Raw genomic sequence first — 24362 nt, 5'->3', positions numbered from 1 at the left:
TCTTGCTCTAAGAGTATTATTTTTAAAAAAATATATATATCTTCCAATTTTACATAATTTCTTTCATTTTTTTTTTTTTTTTTTATATATATCACATAAAAATAAAAATAACTTAAATAAAAATAAAATTAAAATAACACTTAAAAGAATTCCAAATCATATCGGCGATTTTTTATTCCTTTATAGAGCAAAGCTATTTTTCTGTTTGTAACATCATAATCGTCGATAATTTCTTTCGTAAACATGTCGGTGAATCTATTTGGCAGGAAAACTATATTTGGTTCGTCCTCAAACTGTGTAGGTCCAACATACGATCTGATGTGTGCTATTATGGCTTTTCCATATTTAGTGTTAATCTTATCAAATTTAACTATTTCATAGCTAACTCCTACGCGAAGGTCGGCAAGCCTACCAATCTGTGAGGAGCTTTGGTTAGCATCGTTGAGGTACGCTGCCAAAGTCGACATCTGAAGGGAATTTTGAAAAAAGTACATATGTAATTAGAAAAATAATATTTTAATTCAATCACTGTGAAGTGTATAAAGATTTATGTAAGTATAAAATAGTAGTATAAATACTTACTTTTAAGTATTGATAAAATTTAATTTAATCCGCCTGGGTCGAGTTCTAGAGAAGAAATGATGTTGAATCCTTTATCCTATACCCCCACTACCAGTCACAAAGCCGACATGTCAGTGCAAGTCTAATAACTAGTTCAAAATTCAATTGCTAATACAGTTGTGCATAAACATGTTTACACCTGCATAGACCTGATTAGCTTCAGTAATCATTTAATGCATGGGTTTTGTAAATTGTACGGAATACAAAAGTAATGATAGTAGTTTTAAGCACTCATTGTACATAATTTATTTTGTCTCTCAATTAAGATTACAAAGTAGAATATAAATATAATTACCATTAAAACTTGAAGTTGCTCAAAGAATAAAATAATGTTATTATCCAGAATATGGTCAAATATTATGGAATTTTGTACAGATTCTTAAGATTTAGCAATAAATGCAAGTGCTTATCATCGTCGTTGAAGGTTAATACTACTTTTTTCATGTCTCACCAGATTTTATTATAGGTGCTTGGAAAAAATTATGATAATAATCGGTATTGACAAATTGAATTTCACAATATATTATTTTTTATGAAAGACTTGCTTCTTTTTTCATCTCATTTTGCTTGGAGTAATCAATGACAATATAAAATGTTACAAATTAATTTGGTGAAAAGGATCTAAGAACTGTGAGCTAGCCTGTCTTTGAATTTGAACTATACATGACAACATAAAATATTCCCAGTACTACACAGAAGTACTTAATTATAATCTGTAACGTAATATTATATAAGAAAAAGTTTTTAAAAGAGGGTAGGCATGAATGAATACATAACTCAAAAGGTAGCGTACTATTTTTTCATATCTTAGGAAAAAACTGTCACTAAATATTTTCTTCTTCTTTTTTCTGGTGTTCGTGTCGTTTATGGCGAATGAAGAAGGCTGGATGAGATCTAGCAGTTGTTGCCTAAAGGTTGGAAATGATTCACTCTTAAGAGGACTCCATCGAACTTTTTGATTGTCCATCCACTTTCCTTAAGTGAGGATTCCTCCATTTCGGAAATCATCTTATCAAAGCCTTCTCTTAGAGACTTTTCAATAGAGGAGTCTTTGCAAATTATCTTGTTTTTTGTCTTGAATGCGCAATTAGTTGTTTCCTCTTTCATATTTTCAAATGTAGCCTCCAAAACCAAATTATATTTTATTGCGGTTTTATCGCCATCCATGGCACTTTCAATCAGTCGATGCAATGTTTCTTGCTTACCTGCTAGAAACTCCATTACATCAACTTCTCCAGAGCACGGTATGAAGAAGGTTCTCAGAGTTCCACCAAACGACGATTCCACTTCGTATAATTGTCCTTGTGCGGCGTCCAATCGTGCTTTTTTGGTTAAGTTGGCCGGCGCTTTCTGTCCACAGCTACGAATGTGACAGTTTAAAGTTTTCTTAGTAGAATAAAACTCGCCGCATGCCACACATTGGAAACGAGTCTGACGCTTCAGACATGTTTTTTCATGGCGTTTATTGGAAAATGCTCTTGAAAATATTTTATTGCAATGGCTGCATTCAAAAGACATAATGATAGAATTATTTGAACAAAGTTTAAAAATTAAGAAACAAATCTGTAACAAATTGTATGCTCAACTTAAGAATGTATGAATGCTGTAGCTTAGTAGATATAATTGCGGTTCTTGAAATCAAAGGGTTTAAGTGTACAAGTGTCTAACGAATTAACAGCTTGCGCACAGTCATAGAACTAATAAAAAATGCATACTTCGCAACACTTTTATCGTGCAAGGGATTAAAATCGATATTAGCGTTTCTGTCGGCAAAAAAATAATAAATAAATCTAAGATCTGAACTGGTGGTAACATGCATGTTATAGCCCCCCCCCCCACTAACTTAGGTTAGGTTATGATAGTGTAAGTTGCGTTTGATTAGGTTGGATTAGGTTAGGTTAGGTTAGGTTAGGGTTCGGCTAAATTATCGAATTTACAATTAAATACAATTTAGTACTGTTAAATTCGATTAGGTTGGGTTAGGTTAGGTTAGGTTAGGGTTAGTCTAAGTTATCGAATTTAGCCTATTTAATTGTAAATTGTATTAAATTCGATAATTTAGCCGAACCCTAACCTAACCTAACCTAACCTAATCCAACCTAATCAAACGCAACTTACACTATCATAACCTAACCTAAGTTAGTGGGGGGGGGGGGCTATAACATGCATGTTACCACCAGTTCAGATCTTAGATTTATTTATTATTTTTTTGCCGACAGAAACGCTAATATCGATTTTAATCCCTTGCACGATAAAAGTGTTGCGAAGTATGCATTTTTTATTAGTTCTATGACTGTGCGCAAGCTGTTAATTCGTTAGACACTTGTACACTTAAACCCTTTGATTTCAAGAACCGCAATTATATCTACTAAGCTACAGCATTCATACATTCTTAAGTTGAGCATACAATTTGTTACAGATTTGTTTCTTAATTTTTAAACTTTGTTCAAATAATTCTATCATTATGTCTTTTGAATGCAGCCATTGCAATAAAATATTTTCAAGAGCATTTTCCAATAAACGCCATGAAAAAACATGTCTGAAGCGTCAGACTCGTTTCCAATGTGTGGCATGCGGCGAGTTTTATTCTACTAAGAAAACTTTAAACTGTCACATTCGTAGCTGTGGACAGAAAGCGCCGGCCAACTTAACCAAAAAAGCACGATTGGACGCCGCACAAGGACAATTATACGAAGTGGAATCGTCGTTTGGTGGAACTCTGAGAACCTTCTTCATACCGTGCTCTGGAGAAGTTGATGTAATGGAGTTTCTAGCAGGTAAGCAAGAAACATTGCATCGACTGATTGAAAGTGCCATGGATGGCGATAAAACCGCAATAAAATATAATTTGGTTTTGGAGGCTACATTTGAAAATATGAAAGAGGAAACAACTAATTGCGCATTCAAGACAAAAAACAAGATAATTTGCAAAGACTCCTCTATTGAAAAGTCTCTAAGAGAAGGCTTTGATAAGATGATTTCCGAAATGGAGGAATCCTCACTTAAGGAAAGTGGATGGACAATCAAAAAGTTCGATGGAGTCCTCTTAAGAGTGAATCATTTCCAACCTTTAGGCAACAACTGCTAGATCTCATCCAGCCTTCTTCATTCGCCATAAACGACACGAACACCAGAAAAAAGAAGAAGAAAATATTTAGTGACAGTTTTTTCCTAAGATATGAAAAAATAGTACGCTACCTTTTGAGTTATGTATTCATTCATGCCTACCCTCTTTTAAAAACTTTTTCTTATATAATATTACGTTACAGATTATAATTAAGTACTTCTGTGTAGTACTGGGAATATTTTATGTTGTCATGTATAGTTCAAATTCAAAGACAGGCTAACTCACAGTTCTTAGATCCTTTTCACCAAATTAATTTGTAACATTTTATATTGTCATTGATTACTCCAAGCAAAATGAGATGAAAAAAGAAGCAAGTCTTTCATAAAAAATAATATATTGTGAAATTCAATTTGTCAATACCGATTATTATCATAATTTTTTCCAAGCACCTATAATAAAATCTGGTGAGACATGAAAAAAGTAGTATTAACCTTCAACGACGATGATAAGCACTTGCATTTATTGCTAAATCTTAAGAATCTGTACAAAATTCCATAATATTTGACCATATTCTGGATAATAACATTATTTTATTCTTTGAGCAACTTCAAGTTTTAATGGTAATTATATTTATATTCTACTTTGTAATCTTAATTGAGAGACAAAATAAATTATGTACAATGAGTGCTTAAAACTACTATCATTACTTTTGTATTCCGTACAATTTACAAAACCCATGCATTAAATGATTACTGAAGCTAATCAGGTCTATGCAGGTGTAAACATGTTTATGCACAACTGTATTAGCAATTGAATTTTGAACTAGTTATTAGACTTGCACTGACATGTCGGCTTTGTGACTGGTAGTGGGGGTATAGGATAAAGGATTCAACATCATTTCTTCTCTAGAACTCGACCCAGGCGGATTAAATTAAATTTTATCAATACTTAAAAGTAAGTATTTATACTACTATTTTATACTTACATAAATCTTTATACACTTCACAGTGATTGAATTAAAATATTATTTTTCTAATTACATATGTACTTTTTTCAAAATTCCCTTCAGATGTCGACTTTGGCAGCGTACCTCAACGATGCTAACCAAAGCTCCTCACAGATTGGTAGGCTTGCCGACCTTCGCGTAGGAGTTAGCTATGAAATAGTTAAATTTGATAAGATTAACACTAAATATGGAAAAGCCATAATAGCACACATCAGATCGTATGTTGGACCTACACAGTTTGAGGACGAACCAAATATAGTTTTCCTGCCAAATAGATTCACCGACATGTTTACGAAAGAAATTATCGACGAGTATGATGTTACAAACAGAAAAATAGCTTTGCTCTATAAAGGAATAAAAAATCGCCGATATGATTTGGAATTCTTTTAAGTGTTATTTTAATTTTATTTTTATTTAAGTTATTTTTATTTTTATGTGATATATATAAAAAAAAAAAAAAAAAATGAAAGAAATTATGTAAAATTAGAAGATATATATATTTTTTTAAAAATAATACTCTTAGAGCAAGATTTCTGTTATAAAATTATTAAAAAAATAATTTAGTTAAAAAAAAAAAAAATGAAAGAAAAATTAAGTTTATAAAAAAAAATATTTTAATTATTTAGAGGAAAATGTAATAAATTCCATGTCTGTGCACGTTGGGACATGTTAAGACAAGCCAGTTACTTATAAATTTCATTCAGAAGTATCAATTGCAATATCATGTTTGTGCACGTTGGGACATGTTAAGACAAGCCAGTTCGATTAAAAATTTCATTCAGTTGTATCAATTGCAATCATGACCTCGTCGGGTGCGTGTGTCGTAGACATGCAGTGCCTCATAGACAACTCAAAACTGTATATCGTGAAAGAATTGTCTATTTTAGACATGGAGAATCTTTCAAGTGGACACTGGTTGTTTAAACCGCCAGAAAATCTGTCATTAAATGCATTCAGTTACCGAGTAAATTCATGGTTAACTAGAAATTTTCATCAAATTAAATGGGAAGAAGGAGAGGTGGACTATGTGGAATTAGATGCTATTCTACACAAACATCTTACCCATTACAACAAAATCTTTGTAAAAGGACTCCAGAAAAAACAATTTTTAAATCATTATTGTGGAAACGTAATCAACCTAGAAGAATTCGATTGCCCTCAAATTTCTCAATTAAGACCATTAAACGATGGCACTCAGTGTCTTCTTCATAACAAGACTCCGACGATGTGTACCCATTTTCATGTATATGCTCTTTCACATTGGATATTAATTTCAAATGTATTAAGAAAAATTTAATTTTAATATATGTATTGTATTTGTATAAAAGATGTTTGTATATAAGTAATGGTTAAACTGATAATGTAAATGATTATATTAAAAAAAAAATTGTGAATATCTCTAATTTCTTTTTTTTTAATAATAAAAAAAAAATTGCATTTAGAAAATTTTTATTTCATTTTTTCTTCCCCTGTTTTCTTGCTAATGATAATAAAATAATAAATAATAAAATAAAATAATTTATATAAAAAAATATACATTGAAAAAAAAAAAATGAATAACATGAAAATAAAATAATAAAATATTTGAATAAATACATTATAATGAAATAAAATAAATTATTAAAAAGAATAATGATATTTAAAAAGAAAAGTCTGAAAACGGCATGTCAGAGCAGGCCTTTTTTTTTAGTGGAGCACAGACACAAAACTTATCAGACCTGCGCTTGCATGTTTTGCCTAGCATGTGCAGGCATGTTAATCTCTTGCTAGGCACAATATAGTTCATTTTTAATCTTGACTCCTTAGCGTTCGGAGCTCCGATATTTCAAAATATATCAAGTTATATATATTGCACAAACAATTACATATACATATTTGATATACAATATAGATACTAAAAATAAAAAACAAATAAGAATATAAATAATACGAAGATAGATTTACTTATATTTTTTACAGGTAATTTAACTTTTTTTTCTCTTGAAGATAATTTGAAAATTAATACATTTTCATAAAAACACGAAATGCTATTGGCTAACAATAAGTGACGTCATGCCCAAGGGTGGGAGACATCAGTTAGTTACTGACCAATTCAAACAGGGCAAGCTCAGACATGCAAGTTGAGCAATATTAAGCCATATACAAATTATGTGATAAATAAAGAAAAGTAAATTAAAACATTTATATTTTATTAAAAAGTTCAAAGTTCAATTTACTTTTAACTTCATAATAACAAAAAAACGGTTAAAGCGAAAGAGGCAGCTGGCTACATGTCCAGACTTGTTGGAGCATGTTTGTGCTCGTTGAGGATATGACAATGGTATGAGTCATCATTATTTTTACTTGCCTGTTCAAACATGTTGTGCAAGCGTGTTAACATTTTTTTAAAAAGTAAGTTATTAAGTCTACAAACATTCAAAGTTTTATTATTTATAAAGCAATAAAAGCTAATAAGGGCAAAGTTCAGTTTTAAAAATATTGTTTTTTCTAAGAAACATATATGAAGTTAACGGACAGGTTGAGTCCTGCATCAAAGGTGGGAGGTATGATTCACCTTATAGAGAGAGAGACACTTGCAAGAGAGAGAGAGGGAAGACAAGCGCGCAATTCTATTGGCTAACTATAAGTGACGTCATAGAGTGGGGGGGGGACATCCGTAACGGTAGAGTAGTGAAGCTTGTAAGGTAATTCGTCATTCGTTGCCCACAGCTCGAGAGGTTAACTTCATACTTCAAAGGTAAGTAATAATACTTTTTTTTATTGAAACAATATATTGATAATGATGTGATACTTTCATATAATATTCTTCTTTCAGATGTCTAAGTTGGCAAGCTTTTTGAATGATGTGAATACAAGGTCTGCGGGCATTGGCAAATTATCAGATCTAAGAACCGGATACTCATACGAAGTGAAGCAATTCGAAAGAATCAACACTAAATTTGGAGATGCCATCGTTGCCCATTTACATTATATTGGCCCGACAATGGACTACCCAACGAGGATCTTCCTTCCACGCAGATTTGCGGCAGTGATAACTGATGAAATGGTGGAAGATTACCAACAATCAAAGAAAAAACTGTTAATAATGTACAAAGGCTTTAATAATGGAAGATATGACATAGAATTTAAATAAAATTTATACTGTGAAATAAATGTTATTATTTTACTTGTATACTTCTGTTAAATAAAAATAAAATGTTTTAATTAATGTTTGTTCATTCTTATTTTTACTTTATACACTTATAAATAAAGAAAAGTTAATTAAAACTTATTTATATTTTATTAATAAGTTCAAAGTTCAATTTACTTTTAACTTCATAATAACTAAAAAAACGGTTAAAGCGAATGAGGCAGCTGGCTACATGTCCGGACTTGTTGGAGCATGTTCAGGTAATCACACATAACAAAAAAAAACGGTTAAAGCGAGTGAGGCAGCTGGCTACATGTCCGGACTTGTTGGAGCATGTTCAGGTAATCACACATATTGAGACTACACCGATGATATGTTCATACAGGTTTGTATAGTTGGTAAACTGAAATAAATTTATACTGTGAAATAAATGTTATTATTTTACTTGTATACTTCCGTTAAATAAAAATAAAATGTTTTAATTAATGTTTGCTCATTCGTATTTTTCCTTTTTACACTTAAAATTACAGGAAAGTTTTATGGGGTTAAGATGCAAGTTGAGCAATATTAAGCCATATACAAATTATGTGATAAATAAAAAAAAAGGAAATTAAAACTTATTTATATTTTATCAAAAAGTTCAAAGTTCAATTTACTTTTAACTTCATAATAACAAAAAACGGTTAAGGCGAATGAGGCAACTGGCTACATGTCCGGACTTGTTGGAGCATGTTCAGGTAATCACACATAACAAAAAAAAAACGGTTAAAGCGAATGAGGCAGCTGGCTACATGTCCAGACTTGTTGGAGCATGTTCATACAGGTTTGTATAGTTGGTAAACGGAAATAATAATAAGATATATGAAAGTTCAAAGTTCAATTTACTTTTAACTTCATAATAACAAAAAAAAAAAAACGGTTAAAGCGAAAGAGGCAGCTGGCTACATGTCCAGACTTGTTGGAGCATGTTTGTGCTCGTTGAGGATATGACAATGGTATGAGTCATCATTATTTTTACTTGCCTGTTCAAACAGCTGGCTACATGTCCAGACTTGTTGGAGCATGTTCAGCTATGTTGGCATATATATAAATTAACAGGTATGATAAAAGATGTGGAAGGGAAAGGGGGTGGCTTGCTACAGAGACCTGTCCAGAGAGGCAATCAGTTGGAAAAAAAGATGCAATTCTATTGGCTAGTTAGAGTGTGACGTAATTGTGGTGGGGGGTTAATGCTAGTATCGCAGTCCAAATGCCAGTTCGGGTTTAGTTTTCAGTGAGTGTAGGTCGCGTCATCAGCAACGGAAGCAGTCCAGGTGGAGGGGGTAAGTAAATAGTTTTTTCTATTACCTAAAGTGAGGTTATCCATTTTTATTTAAGTTAAATATTTTTGTGATAGTGGGGGTAATTTAAATAAAAAAAAAAAAAAATTCTTGGTGAGGGGGGTTAGATTTTTTAAAAAATAATTCCAAGTTAAAACATAAGAGAACATTCAAAACTAGAGTAAGCGAGACTACCACTGTGGCCGACTGGTGCAGATGACGTGTCTATCAGTACGAAGGTTGTAGGATCGAATCCCAGGTAAGTAAAAATAATTAAAAAAAAAAATCCCCTCCTGTCTATCAATGGGCGAGGGGGGTGGAGGTATGAGGTCCGCCATCTTGTGGTCATCAGCTGGTACGAGGTCGGCCATCTTGTGTACTACAGCTGTTAGAAGAGACGCCATCTTGTAGGAGGAGCTTAAGAGGCCAACGAATACGACGACCTAGAGGTGGTGGGGGTAAAGGTAGGTGTCATGTGATAGGAGTAGGGCTTGGGTGGGGGTAAAGGGATGTCGTCGAATACGCTGATTGGTCTATTAAGAAGGGTGGGGGTAGGAGTGGGGGTAAAAGGGGTGTCATCGAATTCGCTGATTGGTCGATTTAAAGGGTGGAGTGGGGGAAGGGGCGTGGCCTAAAGCCCTCGTCGAGTTCGATGATTGGTCAATAAGGTGGGGTGGGGGTAGGGGGCGTGGCTTAAACCCTCGTCGAAATCGATGATTGGTCAATAAGGAGGGGTGGGGGTAGGGTTGGGGAGGGGGTGGGAGGGGAGGGGATGGCCGCCATTTTGTATTTTAGGTGCGCCAGAACCGCCAAATCCTCTCTACTATTTTATTTATTTATTTTGTAATTTTAAAAGGAATTCTTACATCGGTAAAATGGTTATGAACCCAGGATAGATTTATTAACGAAAAGTATTCATAAACAAAAATCACATTAATTACTTAAATCACTTTCAGAATTGGAGTTTTTAAGGTTAAATTTTGAAAATTGTGATTATACGAGGGTCGTTTGAAAAGTCCGTGCAAAGTCAGAGAGATAGCACTACTGGCGCGTATCGAGGTTATGTTTAGTTAGTAGCATCTCTTGGAAGAACACACACCAAGTTTCAGCCAGATCGGTCTATTTCTTTGTGTTTGGCATTCGTTTGAATCGAGGAAGTCGAGTGATTTTCAAAAAATGGACGAAAAAGAATTTCGTGTGTTGATTAAACACTACTTTATGAAAGGCAAAACGCCTCAGGAGACTAAAGAGAAGCTTGATAAACATTATGGAGACTCTGACACCTTCGATTAGAACAGTTTATAAGTGGTTTCAAAATTTTCGGAGTGGCCATAATGGGCACAAGTGACGCTGAACGTTCTGGACGCCCCTGTTGAGGGTTACTACTCCAGAAATCATTGATAAAATCCATGATATGGTGATGGATGACAGAAAAGTGAAGGTGCGTGAGATTGCTAGTGCTGTGGGCATCTCGAATGAACGGGTACATACTAATATTTTGCATCAACATTTGGACATGACAAAGCTATCCGCAAGATGGGTGCCGCGATTGCTCACGCTTGACCAAAAACGAAATCGTGTGAAGTGTTGCAAGGACGGTTTGCAGCTGTTCCAGAAGAATCCGCAGGACTTTAAGAGTCGTTTCGTCACTGTGGATGAAACATGGATACATCACTACACTCCTGAGACCAAAGAACAATCTAAACAATGGGTTACCAAGGGGTAATCTGCGCCAAAAAAGGCGAAGACTGTTCCTTCGGCCGGTAAGATTATGGCGACTGTCTTTTGGGATTCGCAAGGAATAATCCTCATCGACTATCTGGAAAAGGGTAAAACTATTACAGGTGCATATTATTCATCGTTATTGGACCGTTTGAAAACCGAGCTGCAAGAAAAACGCCCACGATTGGCCCACAAAAAAGTCCTTTTCCATCACGACAACGCACCAGCTCACAACTCAGCAGTTGTGGTCGCAAAATTAATGGAAATAGGGTTCCAACTCGTTTCACATCCCCCCTATTCTCCAGACTTGGCTCCCTCGGACTACTATTTGTTCCCCAATATGAAGAAATGGCTGGCGGGAAAAAGATTTTATTCAAACGAGGAGGTGATTACAGAAACGAATGGCTATTTTTCAGACTTGGACAAATCCTATTATTCGGAAGGGATCAACAAACTAGAGCAGCGTTGGACGAAGTGTATAAGCCTAAAAGGAGACTATGTTGAAAAATAAAAAAGGTTTACCCCAAAAAATTAAGTAGTTTTTATTTTTGCACGGACTTTTCAAACGACCCTTGTAATAACAAATTATTATCACGCGAGACTATGGACTCACTCTTGGTAGGTTTGAGAAGCCAATTGAGTTGCGGAACACTGCTCCTGTAACTCCCATTTCTTTCCTTCCTTCCGCATTCCTCACTTTATCTTAACCTAGTTTCCTAAATGTTCTAGAAGCGCCACTTCATTTCTCAGCTCCGTCATTGATCCTCCTTATCCTTGTTTTCCCCGAAACACCGGAACTCCCCACTCATTTCCAATGCTTGAAAACCCCTCATTACTTATAAATGTTTCCGATTCAAACTCTAGGTGAGTTCTCTGTTGAGCCTCTACAGCTATAATTAATTTTTAAAGCCCAGTTATTGAATAATTCTCCTAGGTTCCTTGTCATGAACTCCTCCTAAAAAAAACTACCTTCACCTGAGCCAGGAACCCCCTTGATCGTCAGCAAAGTAGATTGACCACAAGGACTCTTCATTAAGAGACACCAGTTTACTGTACGATTTCCTGTACCACTTCGTTAAATGCCCTTGTTCAGAAAAAAAATTGTAAATAAGATTGGAGACATGTAGCGAGCCTGCTTAAACTATTTTGTAGCTTTGTGGAACAGCCTAATTTCTCTTAGTATGCGTTACTTCAGTACCTAACCAGATTCTCTTCATTCAAAGCTTTCCTGAGCATTATCCAGGTGAACGCTTCCGTTTAGGTTTGGTGTTGTGCTTTTATAAGTTAAGATTAGTATGTGGGAGAGCCCCAGTTCGAAACCAGCGGGCTGCTAATTTTTATTTCAATGGTATAATAGTAAAACGTAAGTCTCCGCCCACCGTCCAAGACGCCTAATTTCATTGTTAGACGCTAAGACCTGACTGAAAAAAAAAATAATAAAATAAGCTATTACTTTACTTTTTAAACTTCACTAATCCTGGAAAACATCCGTTTAGTTCTGCTTGGGTTTTGCAATCGCAAATCCCACAAAATATATATTATATGCCCAAAACTAATCATAACTATAGAGACTTACGTAATTTATATGCTTAAATATTCTATTCTATCTGTTTCCTTGAGAATAAAACAGAAATCATCACGCGCAATAAATCACCAAAATAAATGAATGAATTGATATGTATTTCAAATGAAGAATAATTTCTAATTTCGGGACACATAAATAAACAGATGTGCTGGTATTTAAATCCTTTTAAATACTTTTACCCGCTTTTGTTATCCCTGACATTTTGCATATTTCTATTACTTAATTTTTTTATTTTTGTCGTGAACAAGAAAAATAGATTCCCTGTAAAATAGATTTTATTATTAAATAATTTATTTTAATTCTTTTTGCAACAGAACAATATTACCTATCCATAATTTCAATAATATTCCAGGCCATCTTTACAAATATCTTACAATTAGACCATAGGGCAGTGATGGCGAACCTATGACCCGCGGGTGGGTCAGACACTGACCCCCGCAAGCTTTTCCACTGACCCACAATTGCTAGGCCAACCATTTGTTGGTTTTGCGCGGGTTGATTTAGATTTTCTAATTGTGTGGATAATTTATATCCTATCTGTATTTTTTTCAATCACGCATTGACACAAAAGCAATTTAAATGCTATCTATAACCTTTAGTTTGATCATTACAGTGCTAAAAAGCAAATGACGACAAATGCTTTTGTAGTATTTGAAATAAAGTAAAAGTGTTTACAAAATATCAAATAAAATGTATAATTTTACTCATATTTTGTTTGTTAAAAAAATCGACAACCTAAAGCAAATAACCATATTTAGATTTTTCTTCAGATAAAACACACTTTTGTAAGGTTTTGTTCAATTATGTTTGAAAATAGAGACTTGCATAGCACTTGTTTCGTCCCGTTTTACCCCGTTAAGCCAACTGAATTTTAAAGAGGTTTAGTTTTGAAAATATTCAGTTTCAAATTTTTTAAACTTAACTCTTGTGCAAATGGGCATTAGTGACCCAAGAGCTAGTACTAAAAAAAAATGAACAAAATTTGACCCACGTCTCAAAAAGGTTCGCCATCCCTGCCATAGGGTGTAAAACGCATTTTCTTATTCTTTTTAAACGGGTCAGAGGAGTTATAACTAGAGGAAGTGAAGATCTTTGACAATGAGTGTTTGCCGGAAGTCTACATCTTCAAGTTGGAAGAAGTAGGTTATCCAACGCTACTTGGACACTTTCTGTCTCAATATTCATGCTCCGCTTTGTGCCAAATTTGGCAGTAAGCTTACCAGTGCAGTCTCAACTGAACTAATAACCCCAATGCCACTTATTTCGGCCTTCCAACAGGGTTCATGCTCCATAAAAGAAGGCAAGGAGATAAGAAAAAAAAAGGATGAGGGTCCGAAGGATTGTTGCAGCAGCGATGTAGATAAAAATATGGAGATCCAAATCCATGCTTATTAGGCATGTTAAACAGCCCTATTAGCCAGACGAATATCTCCCATCAAACGGATCTTGCTGTGGAGAATAAAATGAATTTTAATGATTTAGAGCTCGTAGAGACAGGCATAAATAGGATTTTCGAAACCTCTATAGACTGATTTAATGAAATCAATTTACACGCACTACTCATATAGAAGACTAACAATAAATAATTTAAACTTTTACCAAACCTTCTTGCAGCCAATCTTGCCACTTCTAGACTTCCATTGAATGCCCTCATAGACGGCAAAGAACGTCTCATGACTTAAGATGCTTAACTAAAGGTGTTCATCAGGAGGGCGGTTTTTGGTTAAGTGGTTATGAAGCATGGATTTTGTAAGTAGGAGATCCCCAGTTCGGAATCCCGCTTGTAACTGTTTCTTATTTGTTAGAAAAAAAAAGTGTTAATAGTGAAGTATGTGCTTCCGAACCCCGTTCACGACATCTTTATCGGGAAGTTGGACATAATCACTGGATGACCATCTTTTAACCTTATTCCCATTATTTTGAATACACCATATTTACTTCTTGGGCACACATCGATTCAAATTCCAGGTCAGTTTCCTGTCGAGTTTCTACAGCTATAATTAATTTTCAAAGCCCACTTATTGAATAATTCTCCTTGGATCCTTGTCATGAACTCCTACTCCTCAACCTAAAAACCTTCCTTGCCCTGAGCCAGGAACCCCCTGATCGTCAGCCAAGTAAATTGACCACAAGAACTCTTCATTCAAGAGACTACAGTTTCCTGAACTCGACCTCGCCAACGCACCAAATTTTAAAAAAAAATTAAAGAAAAGAAATCCAAACCCACCACACATTACTTCCAGTAGATACCCACATATTCATAAAACGGTTGTAGATAATGTTGAGAAAATAGGAAACTATTGCAAAATCCAGCTGAGGTATACGTCATGGAGAAAAGGTAACGCAACCATTAAAACCTAACATTAAAAAACTTCCACAAATAACAAATTCGTTTTAAAGATAATAAATTAATAAAAGAAAAAGAGAGAATGAGAGATAGATTGACAAAGAATCATTAAAAAGGATGTGAATCATCGCTTATATATTAATTGTAATTTCTACAACTAGTTAACAGAATGCGTTGGTGTACATGTTCTTTTCACACATTGTCTTTAGTTAGTAAATAAGCAGTTTTTTTTACATAATTCCCGTTCATTTATTGCTTTTCCATTGTATTTTTAACGAGAAACTTGATTTTCTTTCAAACTATATATTTTCTAAGTGAATAGAATACAATTCTTTTATTGGGCCTACACAACGGACAACAAAAGATCACTCAACAGAGGGCTTCTCTCCTCTTTCCCGCTGGACCTTGAACTATAGCATCCCGTTCTTATTTATTCTTTTATTTATTTGTTTTTAATTCATTTGCCATGAACACATTCTTGAGAAATAGTAGACAATGTTGCTATTGATTCTTCAGATATTATTACAATTTGTTTCGTTTAATGGAATCCAATTCTTTGCCTTAGGAGTGTTACTATGAACCGATCGTCTTCACTATTTTCTCTTAGTGTTGATAGGAAAAGAGTATTTCAGAGATTTTGTCCCAAAATTTCCCAAAAGTACAGGAAAATACATGTACTGAGGAGCAAAAAGTAAAGTAATTGCCTATTTTTTTTCATACGGGCTTTACGTCTAGCGAACTCACTTTACTGTAAATTTCTTTTATTAACCATTAACCAAGGCCTAAGACCGGGAATCGAACCCAGTACCGCAATGCATATTAGCTTTACAGGTCTTGCTTCTAACCGCTCGGCTACAGTGGCGCCTCTGAGGAGCAAAATATGTACCGCTGTTAAAAATCATACAACGTTCTTTTAGTAAAGTTCCTGAACTTCTGACTTTGACATTTCTTCTGACTTTAAATTTATTAACATATTTAATTGTTAATAACATTTTATTTACACCGAAATGTACTTTAAGAATGCCTTAAAATAAACTTTATTACTCTACTTCCGCCATTAATTCATTAATTAAAGAATTGATGTTAATGAATTTGTAGTGTTTATTAAAGCAGGAACTCAAACTAACCTAAATTGCTAGATTCAACTCGATGATTTTCTTTATTTTTATCAATTCAATACTTCAATATGTAACCATAATTTCAATGAAGAAAATCGGCTGTTTACTGAATAGATTTATCGATTATGATCGATTTATTTTACGAAAATGTCCCCTTTAAAGGAAAAAAAGTCAGCATTTTAGATAAAGCTAAGACTTCAAAAAAATAAAAGAATAATTTATACAGAACTGTTTCGTAAAGAGATAGATGTGTAAGTGTTCACATCAGGTTTTACTTTTAAGTAGTCGGGGGAACTCCATTTACAACTTCCAAAATTTAATACTAACAAATATGAACGATTCCAAATGAACAGACCAACCTTAGGCATCACTGAAATCAAGATCAAACACTAATTTTATACATCTCACGTTTTTATATCTTATGATTTTAATGTGACTCGATAGATGGAGTGCATTTAAAAAAGGAAATGAATAAAAGTATTCATTATTGCACTTCTAGCATTTTATTATTGCAATTAAGCTGCATTTAAATTGCATTCCTTTCTCTATATTATTATGCCCAACCATAAATTGATACGAATAGATTATTTGTAATCATACGTTTTTAATTTTCGGAGAGTGCACAATTTACTTTCAAACAGTAATTTATGGTGCAATGTCCAGTAAATGTTAATTTCACTCGCCATTAAGGCCTGGATGCATTTATCTGATCTAGATTTCATTATTAACTAGTTTTTTCTGACTTTACCACTGTTCTGATCGAATTTGATGTTATGGTAGATATTGGTTAATAAAGGGAATGGTTAAAGAATCTGTCGTATGTTCGGCCTTAGGATAATGGGAACCTTATTTTGTATAGTATTTAGGTGTAATGCTCGCTGGAGTTTGTCCGGAAGCTGAGCCAAAAGATCACCACTTTAGAGCTGCATGGATAGGGACCAAAGAACTTGAATTTTATTTATTGAGAGAGATACTTAGTTGAAGTACGAGGTTAGGTTTCCGTCTTTGCCCACGATACCTGGATCAGTAGCTGGATAAAGACTACGCCTGAAATAATAGGAGTAACTTTTCTTTAGCTGCGCTAATCTTAGAATATTAAAGAAAACTGTTTTCCAAAACTTGGAGGGGGTTGTGGTTAGGAGCGTATCTTCTAAATCTCACTTCCGTAATATATTAGGTTTACCATTAATCACTAATATGTTTGTATCCGACAACATTACTATTTCTGATCATTTGCCATGTACTCTTCACATCTCTAGTTCACAAACTGGTTTGCTCAACCCGATAAATACTCCCGCACAACCCCTATCTACAACCAGACTTGTTTGGAATAATGCTAATAAAACCTTATACTTGAAAAATTTATCTTCATTTGAAGGAACAAACAATGTACCAGATTTTATGGATAACTTATTAAAAAGCGTGATTCTCTCCTCCGCAAAATTAAGTGGCATGATACAAGAAAAGAAATATTTTTTAAATAGTCCGCCATCAAAAAATAAACCGTGGTTTAATTATAACTGCAAAATTAAGAAAAAATTAATGAATAAAGCTTTTAAAACATATACCAAATCTAATTTCTATAATTTACATAGAGAGAATTTTGTCAAGGCTAGAAAATATTATAAAGAAACTTAAGTAAAAGAAAAAACATGTACTTAGAACTTAATAACGTTGAATTATCTAAAGCAAAAGATTCCATACAATTCTGGACAATAGTTAGAAAGTTCAAAACAAATAAAACCAGCAATATAAACCCTATAGACTTGGCGACCTGGACTTCATACTTAAACATAACATATTCTAATAAATTAACAACTAATTTTCATATTTTAGATGTTTCACATCCATTTTTTGATGTTGAGTTCAGTAAAACTGAATTATTAAGAGCCGTCAATAAATTGAAATTGAATAAAGCTCCGGGACCAGATTCTATACCCAATGAATGTTTAAGATATTTACCTGAGGAGGGCTTAAATTATATTTTAAGGTTGTTTAATGTAATTTTACGTAGAGAGGAAACACCCACGTCATGGAGTAAAACTTATACATTTTTCATTTTTAAGAAAGGCGATCCACTTTTACCTGAAAATTATCGCGGAATTTCACTTCTGAATTCTATCACTAAAGTTTTTACACAATTATTACATAACCGTATCACAAATTGGGCAGAATACTGTAACCCTCTCTCGGAAGTTCAGAATGGTTTTAGGAGCGGTAGAGGATGTCTGGACAACTTATTTGTATTACATTCCATCTCCAATTTGTATCTCCAGAAAAAGAGGGGAAAGTTATACTGTGGTTTTGTTGATTTCAAGAAAGCATTTGACACCATTAATCATAATTTGTTGTGGAATAAATTATATCAGTTTGGCATTAGTAGGAAAATTATAAAAATTTTGGAAAATTTATATTGTAAAGCTTCAGTTTCAGTTAAAATGAATGACCAACTCTCGGAGCCCATAAAAGTAACTCAGGGGGTTCTCCAGGGAGACGTTTTATCGCCGATACTATTTTCTATTTTCATTGATGATTTAGACAACTTTCTTGGAATAAATGACTGCCAAGATGTGTCTATAAACAGTAAACAGGGCATTCGTTGCCTACTTTACGCGGATGATTTAATACTTCTGGCTGACACGCCAAGGGAACTACAAAAGAAATTGAATGCACTCCATAAGTACACAATAAATAATGGTTTGGAAGTTAATGTAAATAAAACAAAAATTATGATTTTCAACAAAGGTGGTAAGCGAAGCCAAAAATCACAATTTTATTATAATAACAACAAATTGAACGTAGTTGATAGTTTTAATTACCTCGGAATTCTATTTCCAAGCACGGGAATATTTTCCAAAACATGTACTGAAATGATAAACAAATCAACTGCAGCCATTAGTAATGTTATTGGTATATTGACTAAATCTAAATCATCCAGTTGGGATACGAAAGATAAATTTTTCGAAAGTTTAATACGATCTGTGCTCGTTTACGGAGCGGAAGTGTGGTCACTACGGTATCTAGAACAGATAGAAATTGTGCTCACTAGGTACTTTAAATATGTGTTTCACTGGCCAGCTAGTACCCCTAATTATTTTATAAGGTGTGAACTAGGTAAAAATAAAATTAGTAATATTATATTCAAGTTAACTTTACGCTGGTACATAAAAATTTTAAATATGCCTGCTAATAGATTGCCTAGACTTTGTTTTCACAGACAATTGGAATTAGAAAATAGGCCTAGCTCTAGTGAAACTTACAATTGGGCATCTCAATTAAAAAAACTGTTTGTATTTGCAGATCCTGAGTGGTTATGGTCGAACCGGGATCCCAGTAGCATTAAGAACAATATGAATAATATGTTAAAAAAGTTTGAAAATAAATTAAGTTTTGACGACTGGGAGAGAACCAAAAATTCGACTTATAACCATTTATATTTTCACTTGAAAACAGTGCCGGGTATAGAAGAATATTTCTATTTTCTAGTTCCAATTAAGGTAACATGCCTCATCAGCAGAATCCGGCTGATGAACTTTAAACATATAACTTTTTCTATTGACGATATTCATTGTAAATGGAACGCTGAGGATATCTGTACTTGCTGCAACCTGAATTTACCGGACGACCTTTTTCATTTTTTCTTGACCTGCCCTTTATTTGAATCATTAAGGTTATTACATATAAATCAGTACTTGTTGGATGGTAATGGCCTGGATTGGCCTCCTTAAAATAGATTCTGTTAATAAACTTTACAATATTTATTACTTTACAATTAAAGCCTTAAAAAGAAAATTGTTAATAGCAGATACCCTTAGGTATGTTTTATAAATTTAAGTCAGCTCCATACTTCAAATTGTACACTTTATCAAACTTTCATTTATTTACTTATTTATTTTCATTTATTTATTCACTATTTTCTCTCTCTTTCTCAATCTGTCAGCTTTCCGTACATTTCTATTTGGTATATATTGAACTCCTCCATAAAGATTGTAACTTATGTACAGTATAAAATAAAATAATTAGGCACAGGACGGATTCACCGGTAAAGTAATTAAAAAAAAAAATAAACTAATTCTTTTCATAAAGTGATAAGATATTTATTTATTTATTTATTTTGTATTTCGATTTTTTCTTATATCTAAATTCGAGTACAGAAAGTAAATTTAATAACATTATTAATTAGGATCTTAAATTAAATAAGTTACGAGTTTCTTTTTTAAAATCCAACTGCCAGTACTCTAGCTCTCTATTTACCCTACTGCTAAAATTGTTTTCTACTTCATTTCCTTTTCTACAATGACTCGAGTAGAGTTTGCTTTTTAGTTTCATTGCTTACTTTAAGTTTAAATTAATTATTTTACACTATGTATTTTTAGTACAAATTTTTGTTATTTCCTTTCTTTTTCTATATTTTAAGAAATGTATTTTTGATTTAAAATTTAATCATGTATTCTGTGAACTCCTCTGTAACGGTTTGTACAAACTTAAATACAGATAATAAAAAAAAAAAAAAAAAAAAAAAAAAAAAAAAATCTCACTTCCGTTCAACCGATCTGCAGTTTTGTAATTGAAATGATTTAACTTTCATGTTACTCTTTTGACCTCTTTTTTTATTGGGAAGCCGTATGAGGACATATCAGGCCCTTATTAAATTGAGATTTACTTCAATATTATGCAGATAATAGAAAGGAACATTTTACTGAGGTGGCAATTTAAAGGAAAAAAGTCAAGTTTCAGCTTTTTCCTTGAAGAAATCAACAAAATTCTTTGGAAAAATGTATCTAAATGGGAAAAAACAAAATCTCCTGAGCTATTTTCAATAAAATCGCGAAAACTAAAAAACTACACGCGCGGAAAAACGGCACTACCGGTAGCAGATAGTACACAGTTTAAAGAAGTCCGCATGCAACACAAAACTTCAGTTCTTTTTATTCTTAATTATTTACTTGGTTTATAAGTCGTCTTCAGCACCAAGTAACGGAAGAACTTTTGGGGGAGATGTAAATAGTTACACTAAATCCTCATCAAATTTGTGCCTGAGTTTATCCAATTAAATACCAAGGATTTTGCTTCATTAAATTTTTTTTAGTGTTAAATGTTAAAGGAAGAGTCTTTTAACGGATTCTGTAAAGATACTGTAACAAACAGTGGGTTTAAGAACCAGCAATGAGAATGAGAAGCAGCGTTTTCTATCGAGTAGATTAAGAGCCCCAATATCCCTCGGTCCTATGCTTTAGGAGTATAAGTCTCGAATATACAGTAAGGTTCTTTTAATCTAAGCACATCATCTATTATCCTTGCCGATATTTCCACATTTCTCGATATAATAATGAAACTTATCTCTACAAAATTTGGCAAAACATTGGTGCAAACACAAAACATTCATCATCATCACTAAGTCGAACAGTTTATACTCAAATTCTACTTAAAAATAATAATGTTTGGTTTTTCTATTTTTTAGGCGATTGCTGCTTTCACATTTTGGATACGGTGAGTCATATTTACACTTTAATCTTTGATAGAATTACTTTTATTTGTTAAAATATTTTTTGGGGGCTCTTGTATTGGCGATGGTTGAAACAAATCGCAGCACTTCATTCTATTTATTATTTCTGTCATTAATTGAAAGTTTTTAAATTTTTTTGCTTTTCGAGGTTTCTTACTTAGTAGCGAGATGCAAAGTAAAATAGTCTCATGAGTAGAATGTGTTGGGCAATTGCTGTTTAGAAGATCTTGACGATTCGAAACTCGATGGGTACTGAGCGAGATTAAAGAATGTTAAAACATCATTCAAGTTCAAGGTGATCATCCTCAGAACTAATTTAGAGCTCTACATTGCTCAGCCACTATTAATGATGTTGACTTGGACCAGAAGCAATTGATCTTGGAATAAAAGACGAAATTCTTGCAAATCCTCTTATTGATGCCAAGTTTCATTGCACATTAGTAGTGCTGCACGAGGCCGAGACGAGGCGAGACTTTATGCAGTCTCGATCTCGGTCTCGGTCTCGGTCTCGTCGAGATATCTCGGTCTCGGTTTTTTGAATTTTTGTTTAAGTATTAAAAGCGGTTTGCTATAAATAATCTTTTCAAAAAATGTTATTATTTTCTAATAATTATTTTAATTTATATATTGGTAATGAAAATGTGTGTAAAAGAAGACAACTACTTACACTTCAATGCATCATATATTACTATTACTGTTATATATCTTTATATAATATCAAAAAGATGTTAAAAACGCACCAAATAAAAGACCCAAATAACATATCTGCCTCCTATAACAAGTCGATTCGTGAAATAAAAAATACACCTCCCAACAAACTTCCCGCTCCATCAGTTATGGCTGTTGGTGAAGATAAAGAATCTGGTGATTCACCTTTTGACGACGACGACGACTGCATCAATATTTTTGCACCATTTGCTCAAAAATCAGCAAATATCACTGAAGCATGGAAGACAGAAATAATTAATTACACCAAATTAGACCAAGCACCAGTAGACGTTGAGATTTTAGAATGGTGGAAAACACTTGAGAAATGTCTAGAATGGCGAAAGATATTTTTAGTATCTGTGCAACTTCAGTGCCATCTTAAAGATTATTTTCGCAAGCTGCGATGATAATGACCAATAGAAGATCTTTTCTAACTTCTGACTCAGTAGAAGCTCTTTTATGTATCAATGCTTGGGCAAAGTGTATCTTAAAAACGAAAATTTGTGGCAATATTTTTTAGGAGCATAGATAGTCTTTTTTTCAAATTCATTAATTCTAAAATTCTAAAATATAATTTAAATAATATCTAAGTTCAAAGTATTAGATTATTAATAGTGAAATTTATGAAATTGAATGAATGAATGATATGAATAGTGAAATTTAGTGAATTTATGTAAAAATTAGGTAATTCGAAGGGGGCCGCCACGGTAGCCGAGCGGTGCGAGACCTGCGAAGCTAATGTGTATTGTGGTACTGGGTTCGATTCCCGGTCTTAGGCCTTGGATTTTATTTAATGGTTAATATGAGAAATTTACAGTAAAGTATGTTTGCTAGTCGCCTCCGTCCGCGACACCTAATTGGTAATTGGTAGTTGGAAAAAATAGTCGATTACTTTACTTTGCTTACTTTACTTACGAGTATGTAATTCGAAGTCAAATAGATGTAGTAATATTAAACATATATAATAAAATCGTATCTTTTAATAATTAATTCAATATCCGTAATGATTATTTATTAATAAAAAACACAATTTTATAATTTTGTAGCTAAAAATTAATATTTGAAAAACCGAGACGAGACCGAGATTTCTCGACGAGATATATATCATGTCTCGATCTCGGTCTCGGTCTCGGTTGCTCAAGTCTCGTCTCGGTCTCGGTCTCGGTCTCGGTACCGAGACCGAGACCGAGATTTGTCTCGTTTCTCGTGCAGCACTACACATTAGAGAAGCATGATTTAGTTGCAGGACTGAGAGCTAGTAACTCTTACTGTACTCACCGTACAATAAGCAAACGTTAGTGCTTCACTTTTTAAACTCTATTGCTTTGTTAACACAATTTTGGATACATTAGTCCAGAGAAACTAAAGTTCTAATAAATAAAATTGGATTCGCCAATCTCAACTGCTCTTCAACGAGACTTACGGTTTACAGATTTACAGGGCATTGCCGCCCCAGTTACCAGAAAAAGTTAGTTTTCGAATACGATGATCCTGGAGATTCTGTGAAAATGTGGAAGAAATTCTCAATACATCTCTTAAGAAGTGACTTCGACGCCATTATTCAAGGAAGATACAGACAACTGGGTAGTTACCAAGTGCTGGAGGATACCCTCCTTAGAATCCTTGTAGATGCTGAGATTTATTCAGCCATATAGAGGGATGCTAGAGGGTTGCGTGGCACCAAAATAAGAAGCACAAAGATCTTTGAGGCTGCAGTGCCAAACAGTACCACAAAATTCCTGGGAGCTTTGTCTCTTCGATACTATTTCTTAAATAGGGTACGAATGGTGCGCCAAGTTCAGTGATAACTTTTCCGAACTATACATCAATAGTTTCCATCAATTACGTTGTATGTTGTTTTCTTGCTGGGGTGTCTAGTGGATCATATCTCCCAAAATATCCGTATTTAACTTCAAAAAACGAGATCGTCATTGACATTTTCAGTAACTGAAGCAGAGAAAATCACGTGACTCTTTCACACCAGAGTTTTTGGAGCTTGTTGCGGTTGGAAAACCTCGAAGTCCATAATTCTCCTTTACTCATATTAAAAACTAAGTTCATACAGGCACACACACATTCACTCAAACTACATTACACACCCTACTTCAAAGTGTGCTCGTGGGAACTTAGCCGACACCTTAGATACTTCTTGCTCTGCCAGTCTCTGCCAGAAGACCGAATCTTATATATACAAATTAACATTCAATCCTACGCTTTCAGTTCGTTCAAGTCT

The 24362-nt window shown here is 33.7% G+C and overlaps 2 protein-coding genes and 2 long non-coding RNA genes across 4 annotated transcripts in view; 2 read left to right on the top strand and 2 right to left on the bottom strand.

Moving 5' to 3' along the window:
- Window positions 1-2667, bottom strand: LOC141445976 (uncharacterized). The gene is made up of 2 exons (XM_074112272.1): window positions 583-2667; window positions 1-467 (listed from the first exon to the last, which is right to left on the bottom strand). The coding sequence occupies exon 1, from the start codon at window positions 2137-2139 to the stop codon at window positions 1516-1518; it is 624 nt and encodes a 207-aa protein (XP_073968373.1). The 5' UTR covers window positions 2140-2667; the 3' UTR covers window positions 1-467; window positions 583-1515.
- LOC141445997 (uncharacterized) overlaps window positions 1-12631 on the bottom strand; it is a 30602-nt gene extending 17971 nt beyond the window's left edge. The window contains exons 1-2 of the long non-coding RNA XR_012453436.1: window positions 12442-12631; window positions 12064-12286 (exon numbers count right to left, since the gene is read on the bottom strand). This is a non-coding gene — a long non-coding RNA (uncharacterized lncRNA). The remainder of the gene's footprint in view (window positions 1-12063; window positions 12287-12441) is intronic.
- Window positions 2762-5128, top strand: LOC141445977 (uncharacterized). The gene is made up of 2 exons (XM_074112273.1): window positions 2762-4642; window positions 4758-5128. Exon 1 carries the CDS (start codon window positions 3086-3088, stop codon window positions 3707-3709), a length of 624 nt encoding a protein of 207 aa, XP_073968374.1. The 5' UTR covers window positions 2762-3085; the 3' UTR covers window positions 3710-4642; window positions 4758-5128.
- On the top strand, window positions 5275-9220 carry LOC141445999 (uncharacterized). The gene is made up of 2 exons (XR_012453438.1): window positions 5275-8209; window positions 8648-9220. It is a non-coding gene; the product is annotated as an uncharacterized lncRNA (long non-coding RNA).
- Window positions 12632-24362: the final 11731 nt, after the last annotated feature.

The sequence above is a fragment of the Rhodnius prolixus genome, unplaced genomic scaffold (assembly GCF_049639745.1).
Source record: "Rhodnius prolixus isolate KJV_2025 unplaced genomic scaffold, Rpr scaffold_1, whole genome shotgun sequence".
In the NCBI taxonomy this organism is placed as follows: domain Eukaryota; kingdom Metazoa; phylum Arthropoda; class Insecta; order Hemiptera; family Reduviidae; genus Rhodnius; species Rhodnius prolixus.
Note: the sequence above shows the minus strand (reverse complement) of the source record. Positions and strands in the feature narration are given on the sequence as shown.